This window comes from Arachis hypogaea, chromosome 12 (assembly GCF_003086295.3).
Source record: "Arachis hypogaea cultivar Tifrunner chromosome 12, arahy.Tifrunner.gnm2.J5K5, whole genome shotgun sequence".
Classification (NCBI taxonomy): domain Eukaryota; kingdom Viridiplantae; phylum Streptophyta; class Magnoliopsida; order Fabales; family Fabaceae; genus Arachis; species Arachis hypogaea.
Window position 1 is genome coordinate 14,483 of NC_092047.1, and position 9,343 is coordinate 23,825.

General features: G+C 33.1%; 1 protein-coding gene across 1 annotated transcript; it reads right to left on the reverse strand.

Moving 5' to 3' along the window:
* Nucleotides 1–4,198: 4,198 nt before the first annotated feature.
* Nucleotides 4,199–5,775, reverse strand: LOC140177166 (uncharacterized). Its single transcript, XM_072209996.1, has 5 exons — nucleotides 5,697–5,775; nucleotides 5,435–5,602; nucleotides 4,980–5,026; nucleotides 4,541–4,603; nucleotides 4,199–4,414 (listed from the first exon to the last, which is right to left on the reverse strand). Exons 1-5 carry the CDS (start codon nucleotides 5,773–5,775, stop codon nucleotides 4,199–4,201), a joined length of 573 nt encoding a protein of 190 aa, XP_072066097.1.
* Between the last annotated feature and the right edge of the window lie 3,568 nt (nucleotides 5,776–9,343).

Genomic DNA, 9,343 nt, shown 5'->3' on the forward strand with positions numbered 1-9,343 from the left:
AAATATTATGCCAATAATTAGGAATAAATTGGAGAAAGGGGCAAGGTTAGCTAGGGACTGGAGGCCATACTGGTCAGCTACTAATAAATATGAGGTCATGTGTGGATTAGATAAATTTATTGTGGATCTGGCTGCTGCTTAGTGTTCTTGCAGGAAGTGGCAGATGAGTGGAATTTCATGTCCTCATGCCATTAGTTGCATTAACTTCAAAGGACTAGATTTAAAATCCTATGGGGATGATTGCTAAAAGAAATATGCTTACCAGAAGGTGATATACCCTCTGAATGGACCGGATTTATAGAAGAGAACCCAATATTATGATGTCATGCCACCTCCATATAGGAGGCCAAGTCACATACCTCTGAAAAAGAGGAAGCGAGGATCTGGAGATGAGGAGAACAGAAGCCAGAATCACCTATCACAGAGGGGTCAAATTCAAAGATTCTCTAATTGTGGTGATGTAGGGCATAAGAAGGGGGCTGCACAAAATCTAATAAGAGTGTATGTGCCATTATGCTCTAGGGTTTACTTGGGTTTATGCTATGTATATATTTTACTTTTTGGTTATGTATTTAATTCTGATTCTTTTTATATAATTGTGATTACCTTCATAGGCCCAAATCTCAACACAACAAGCTGCCAAAGCTCCTAAGAGAGGGAGGAAGGCTTCATCCTCACAACTCCCTGGTCAAATAGTTCAAAAAGGGAAGTAGAGGAAGACTTCATCCTCACAACCCAACCCTCCAGCAACTCAACCCAAAAAACCAGCTTCTAAACCCAAGAAATCAGCAGCTCAACCCAAGAATGCAACAACTCAGTCTAATAACCAATTCTAGTCCAATCCTAAAACACCTTCAGCCCAACCATTGGTCAAGAACAAAAGTACAGTAGCAATAACCTCCTCCAATAAGAAATAGTCACTGAGTCAACTAACTAAGAGAAAGAGATATTTTTCTGTCATCCAAACTGGTGCACCACATGTTCTTCTACAGAAGTTCAAGCTAATGGCAAAATTACCTTCTAGTAAATGGAAAAATCTTTAGATATTGCTCGTTATGTTTGTTTTGTTATCAATGTGTTACTTAGTTGGAAACAATGTTTTATGCAACATTCCAGATACTATTACTTGGTTTTAGGTAATTCAACATACTATCTTGAATTGTGTTTTTTGTTTAAGTGGCATGACATCCACTGTAAGCTATGATTTCAATTTAGACTTGTATAATCCATGGGTTAAATTGTGAAAGTTTTAACTTGTCTTTAATTAAAATTGGCCATTAGGTCACTACTAGATTTACAAATCTCATTCCTACATATTGCTATACTAAGCTTCTGATTTAAGCTTGGCAATATTATTATTATTATTATTATTATTATTATTATTATTATTATTATTATTATTATTATTTAATGAATATTTTATGAATTAAAAAAATTATTTATTTATTTTTACCAACTTATAAATTTTATTTCTATTATGTTATTGTTGATTTTTCAATATACTATTGAGATTCGTTATGCTGTTGTTTGTTATTTAAAATTTGATGTTGAAACTTGTTATGTATGTTTAATTTTGTAATTTACAAAACCACAAATCCGATTCCATCCAAACCGCACCTCAAGTAAAATTAGTATTCGAATCAAATGAGTGTTTGACTCAAAACCGATCCAAACTGCACGAACACCCATACCATCGGCGTCGTCTCTCCCTCCCCTCTTCTCTCTTTCCTTCCTCTTCTTCCCTATCTTTTCGTTCAGTCTCTGCTCTCTCTTTCTTTATTTCTTTCGTTTTCAATGTGTGGGATGACCGAATGGGAATTTTATTCTAATTTTAATTTTTTTATTAATAAGTATATTTTAGTAATTTTGTTTATTTCAATTTCTATATTTATCTTCAACTAAACAGGATACTCACATATAACTCATTCTTATATACTTTCCACTAAATATAATACAGAGACTTTATCTTTTAGCGAAGAGTGTGCCAATAGTCAGACCATGGATTAAACACCAACTACTTCAAGATAAAAAAAACACCAACTATTTGCAACATAAGAGAAAATATTACGATGTAAACTCTGTTAAACTCTAAAGTGGTCATTAAAATTGGCAGCTTGCACAAAAAAAAAATTACCGAAATTTTAATTGCACTATACAAATCTCCAAGATAAAAAAAATTGCACCACGTGGTTCCTATCCTCTCTCTGTCGAGTTACACATCATATCTTGAGTAAGTTGACTTAGAAAAAATGACGTTACTTTAGTTTTGACGATAAATATTTGTTGAAATGATAATAATACAATTTTTTTAATCTTAAAGATATTTATAATGTATTTAAAATCTCAAAAACTTTTCTGGTGCAAACGAACAATCTCAAAAACTACTTTGGACTTAGTCCAAATGCTACATTGCAAACGTCGATAGGGTGAAAAAGGAGAAAGATTTATTGCAGAATCAACTTACGTCTACCTTTTTCTTTTCTTTTTTTATGGGATTGTATGCCGTTTGCTATTATTCTATTGCTTCTGCTATTACTTTCAGATTAAATACTACATGATGGTTTTCATAACAATATAAAACATCTATTAGCAAAGAGAATACACAATTCAAATTATTAAAATTTATAACATGAAGGGTTAACAAATGTCAATAGCCAATGGAATGCACGGAGGATCAGACAAATTGAGTAGGCTGGGAGAAAAATCTAAGCATAAATTTAAAATGAGGTTGACTGATACAATCAATCATAGCTATCACTTACATACTCATTTTAAGTAGTTTGTACTACTCTTAACAGAATGAAACCAATTCTAACATAAATATTTAGGAGAATAATTCTCATTACTGACTAAATAACTGAACCTCAATGTAACTATGTAATAATCTAACAATTATGCTTCCCCAAGTATAAACCAACACTGAATTTGAAACTATATGGTATAAGCAACTTTGTAGAATAGTCTAGCAACTGAAAACCAATACTTGCATTTCTTCGATCTAATTAGTCAATGGCATTCATCTAAAATTGTAGAACATTAAATGAAAAATGATGAACTAGGGGCCACTAAATTTACATGGCCATCCTCTAAGGAGATGAAGAGGATGGTACTGTTAGTGTGCATAATAGCTTTAGCAGGCATTTAACCTTTTTCTGACTCTGCAGATAATAATAGATATCATAACTAGCGTATTCTAGAAGATTCCAAGAATTTCATTCAGTGTGAAAGAACAAAAACAAAATCAAGGCTTGAAATTACGCAAAGTCAACCCCAAAATTGACAATGCTCAAACTCAGCTTGATAATATTTAGCTCAACTCATGGTTTGACTAATTTATTATCGAGCTTAATCTTATTATGGAATCTTGATGCACGAGTAAAATTTCAAAGACCATTTTAAACATTAACCCTTAGATATTAATTAAGCTTTTGGCTATAAGTACATACTTATTTTCAACATATTTAATCTACAAGACACATTATGCAAATAATTGAGATATAATATATTATTATTGATAATATATAATGATATAGGTGATATTATGCCGAGGTCTCAGGCATTTACATATCTATGTGAACCGACAAATGAATATACAACCCTACTCATGGAACATAGCAAATTTAAGTTTGACTCATTTAATAAATGAGCTCAAATTTTTAGTTCAAGCTTAGTAGCTCACCGGCTTAAGAGCTTAGCTTATAAAATAACTAACAAATTGAGCTAAAAATAGCTCACATGCTATTAGGAACAAGGTAAACTACCGAAATTGCACCAAAAAACTCATATCGCTATGAAAAATAACCAAACAAGATTTCTATGAATGACAAAGAAGTCTCAAAAGATTTAAAAACGTGACAAAATTAACAAAAATATCATATTTTTTTACATAAATGATAAAGGAATTTTGTATTTAGCAAACAACTTGTGCATTTTATTTTAAATTCAATCATTCACAAAAAAATTTGAAAAAATTCCTTGACAAATCACCAAATTTTAACTATGACAAAGTCTCATTTTTCTAATAATACTTACAAAAAATCGCATCGAAATCTAATATCTAAAGTATTTTATGAAAAAATATAACTAATATCCGGTTAGTTTTCTCACTTTTTAAATCCTTTGGAGCTTATTTGTTATCTTTCTAGGTTATTTTTATTAGCGGCATAAACTTTCAAGTACCATTCTTGGTAGTTTATTTTTAGGAAAGTATCTCTTCATGCAACAAGGAAACTAAATGAACAAGATATAGCAATAGTTTCAAATAGAACATTTGCTTCATACCATATATAGCTTCCATGTTATTTTGCTTGTAAACACCAAAAGGTGATCCATGGACAGAGAGAAGCATCTCACTAGGTTTCGACAGCCTAAGGGTTTTGGGTGTCATCCCAACAGACAAGCGCTGACTACTCACCTGCAAAAGGCAACAAAGTCAAATCAATCACAACTGTTTAAAAAATAGCCTCAGCAATGAATACTAGAGTTCATAAAGTCATCCATAAAAAACAAAAGGTAAAAAATAAAAGGAGAAAATTCGGACATTGGGAGTCTGAAGACCTTCTTGACTTGTGAGAGTCTGAGCTTCACATGGCTCCTCAAAAACCTATGTAACAAACATTCAATTAATTCATATTATCACAATATATTGCAACCACTAATTAGTTTTTATTTGCAAGCTGTTTAAGTTAGTCATAATAGATTTAGCAGCGTATACAATGAAACTAGTAATAGAGGCAAGTTCTCTTCCATCTGCACATGAAAGGATCCTAAATGAATAGCAACATTTCTCATTCAAATCAATTCGTGGATGCTTCAGCACATGATGGAAATGAGAATGGAAGTGCTATATTAATGCTGCTCCTACACAGCTACCCCAATTTTATGTCGCATCAAGTCCTATGTAAGTGACCCAAACAAGCCAGCTAAGGATGTTACAAAATACAATTAATCAAAGTGCACAGAGAAGATAGAGAACATACAAAGTCCTTAAAATGAAGATTTTCATCACTAAGAAATCCTGTTCTCCCTACCAACAAAGAAGTAAACTAACAGGTATCAACTACAATCTATGCCAAAATGTATAAGAACTATAATATCTATAGTAAAATCGTTCAAAATTGAAGGAACTCAAACATTTTAAGGGGCACAGAACAATAGTATGTTTCGTAACATACATTTCCATTTTTTTTAATTCAATTTAGGAAACTTTAATTCAGATATGAAATGAGTTAAATCGAAAGAGAAAACTAAACACTACCAGTATTGCTAGAGTATTCAAAACCACCAAACTGAGAAACCGAAAAAGGACATTCCGAAGGAAAAGTAATCGAAAGCCTCTAGAACAGAGAAGCGTGCAAATCTCTTTCTACACCACCACAAGTCGTGGACATTCTGCTCCCTCTCTCTTTCCACTTCACATCAAATTTTCCATTACCTTCATCTTTCACAATTGAGGGATTCGGTAAGGTTTCTTCGAAGACCTGTAGCATTAGCTTCCGGAGCTGTTCCTCACTGAAACACGACCGAACCAAACGAAGTTCCATCAACAATCGCTCAATCTCAACATCACGAACCACCTTAATTGCACTGATTTGACACTCCACTGCCACAAACACACAGGTAGAGTTTTAATAAAAATAAATAAATAGTGAAAACTTTATGCTAATCAAGAAATCTGTTATTTGATTTTGCTGTACCTTCGATTTCAAGCTCTTTGAATTGAGGTTGCTGCGTTTGGGTTTTAAGTTCCTTCAATTGAGTTGATTGTTTGACCATTTTCTTCGCTCTACGCCTTGGAAATTTTGCCTTTAATATACTAAAACTAATATAGTAAGAAATAAGGGCTATAAATCTACAGTTATAGTTATCAGAATTGAATCGGTAATCCACTCGGTCTGGTTCAATCGATGGGTCACTGATTCACCCGGTTGACCCGGTCATAATTTAAAAAATATAAAATTATATAAATAAAATTAAAATTACATATTAAAACTTAAAATGCAAGTCTTTACAAACATAATAATAATAATAATAATAATAATAATAATAATAATAATAATAATAATAATAATAATAATAATAATAATAATAATAATAATAATAATAATAATAATAATAATCAAATGTTAATTTTTAGACAACTAATGATGCAAAAAGAGATAATAAACTAGTTTCTAGTACAAAATACTTTCTTTATTTAAATAAACAAGAGTAAGCAAAAGATAACATAATCGATAATCAAGTCCAAGTGATCTTAAAATCGACATCTATATCTTCATAGGACAAATTTGGAGCTTGATCAACATTTTCCTCACTTTGATTTGCATCTATATCTTCCATAAGAAACACTGCATTATGATGTTATACAGAACATCTGAAACAGAGAAAGAAGAGTTTGAAGAGAGAGGTACAAGAAACTAGTGAACTGAATTAACTTCATCTTATTCTTCCATCAATGAATCAATTCTACACACCTCTTATAGGGATGCAAGAGCTTTATTTATAACAGAGTTGAAAAAGAGAAAAAGATCAGACATCAGAATAACAAACCCTAACTAACTGTACCAAACTGATTTTGTTATTGACTAACTCTCTTATCTCTTATCCCTTAACATACAACAACAAAAGATTTAGCATTTTTTAAGCAACACAACAAGAAGGTTCAGTAACAAATTCAACTCAAGTCAGTTATCCAGTAATAAATTCTACTTCTAGCAACAACCACATTTATGATAGGTTCAGCATCAAATTCAACTTAACAACAAATTCTACTTCTAGAGTTCTAGTAACAAATTCAGCTATGATAACTATGATAACTTTCAGGCAGCAACAAAAACATAAACTATGATATAACAAATTTCAGTAACACATTCAACTTTCAGCAACAAATTATTTTGGCAACAAAATTAAAGTGCAGTGATGCAGCAACAAAATTGAAACAGAAAGAACAGGGGGAACTCACCAAATCGGGTTGCACGAAGGAATTTGACGGCGAAGGAGAAGCTGATGGCGAGGAAGAAGCTGACGGCAAAGCTCAAAGCAAGAAGACGACAACGAAGACCAGCCCACCGGGATCTGTTGCCTCTGTTACCGGCGATGAAGAGCGTAGGGAAGGGAGAGATCGAGACCAAGTGTGAGATAGAGACCGTGAGAAGCAAGAAGATGACCACCACCACCACCCGAGGGACCAGATGCGGTTCCATTTGCTTCTGCCGCCAGCGAAGCGAGTGCAGGGGCATGGGACCATGACGACGACCAAGGTGAGTGGACGAGGTGAGAGACTGAGAGAGCGACGAGGTGAGGCCGTGAGAGACTGAGAGTGACGACTGTTGAGGTGAGGGGAGAGACGAGAGAGGGACTATTGAGTACTGAGTTCTGACTGCCGAGCTAGAGACGGAGAGAGCACAGAGATTCAAGAGTCTTAGATTTGGCATTTGGGCATAGAGTTTCATCGAAAGGGGAAGGGGAGGAGGGGGTTATGAAACGACGCCGTTTCAGGTATTACGAAGAAAAAAAATAAAAACGACCTGGACCGGGTTAAATTAATCAGCTGGGTTATCGGGTTTCACGAAAACCCGTCGAGTCGAACCAGGTCTGTTGCACAATCGGTACAATGAGTAAAGAATGTTGTGAGAAAATATTGAGTGATTGCTTTTTGTCATCTCCCAAAGCAATCACTCAATATTTTCTCACAACATTCTTTATTATTTTTTCTCCATCTTTTGTTATATGTCCATTCCCTTTGTAGCATTTAGTAACATTATACATATATAGAGATATCTTTTAGTCATCACAATATATTTTTAGATGTCCTTTATATCAATGTATATCTCAACTTTCTTTCTTCCTTCTTTCTTTCTCTTTTTATTTCTTTCTCTTTTTTGCTTAACTCATTTTCTTCCTTGACATCTTTTGATTGTAAACTATTAATTTTTTTTAATCCAAAATGGGATGAAAGTGATCCTAGAGACTGTGTTTCTTCAACTTCTCAACTTTTTCAATGAATAATAATATTCTGTGTGATCTGATATATTTCTATTAACAAATTAACATAGACAATAATAAAAGACAATAATATGGTTGGTTTAACAAGCAGTCATCAATTGCATAGCCATAAAAGAGTCTCATTACATGAATAAAAGACAAATTGAAAATTGTAAACAATCATATGCAAGACACTTATTACATTGTATTTAATGAAGATGGATTAGTGAACCTAAATGGTAAGTAAAACCGAAGCAAACTAAGGCCTTCATTCTTCCATTTGTCTTTAATTAAATTCAAATGACAAGCAAATTAAGGCCCTAGAATGTTAACTAGTTCATTCTTTTATAAAGCAGCAAGGTTTAATCATACATAAGCAAATTAAGCCTCTATTTGGGAAGAACACATCACAAATATTAAAAAGCTCTCACTGAATTGAATAAAGTTTAATCGCACAGTATTTTCATCTCATAACGAGGCAACCCAGAACTAATCTAATAAAAAAGATAGATGAACAAAGAAACTTAAAAATTGAACTAATCCATATTCTTAACTGATCAAGTCATCAATATTCAATAATCAATTAATCAAAAATCAAGAGATGCATAGAAAAGTAGAAGAAGAAACACGCCATCAATGTCCATTCCATTAAGCAAATTCTAGTGCCAAAGTTCTATAATTCCAGAAAATGACACAAAACAATCATACAAAATACAATAGTTTAAAAATAAATAAATTCAATTCACAGAGGAAGAGAAAAAAAATATTTAGATAAAATAAAACAAGAGACATAAATTTAGGTTCCAAAATGAGAAATGACAACAAATAGAAGATGAAGAAGGAGAACACATACCTAATTTTTTGAAGGAAGGAGACGTTTGTTGTAGTGCTGGCAACACAGTTTGCAGGCGGCGGCGGAGGCTGCTAATGGATAAAACAGCGGTGGTGTGCGTAGAGAAAGCAAAAGATTGGAGAGAGATTACAGAGTAGAGAGCACAACAGCAGCAGATAGAGGAGAGGAGAGCAAATCGGCATCGAGCTCAAAGGTTGCAGCGTCAACAGTAACAACAACGGTGTACAATGAAGAAATTGGAGGGATGCTGGAGAAAGAAGTGGCTGCCGTTCTGGTTTATGACAGAGCAAGAGACTCAGGGATTGTGGAAGAAGAAGATTGGGGATTTGAAAGTAGTGGATATTGTTGGATAAGCAAAGAGAATGGGATGTCTAGTTGTTGGGGTATTTTTTTGGGGGTTTGTCACTCATGTATTAATTTGAAATTTTTAGATTTTTTATTTTTGTTAATAGTTTATTAGTTTAACAATATTTGTTTATATTTAAAGATAAAACTAAAATTATGATT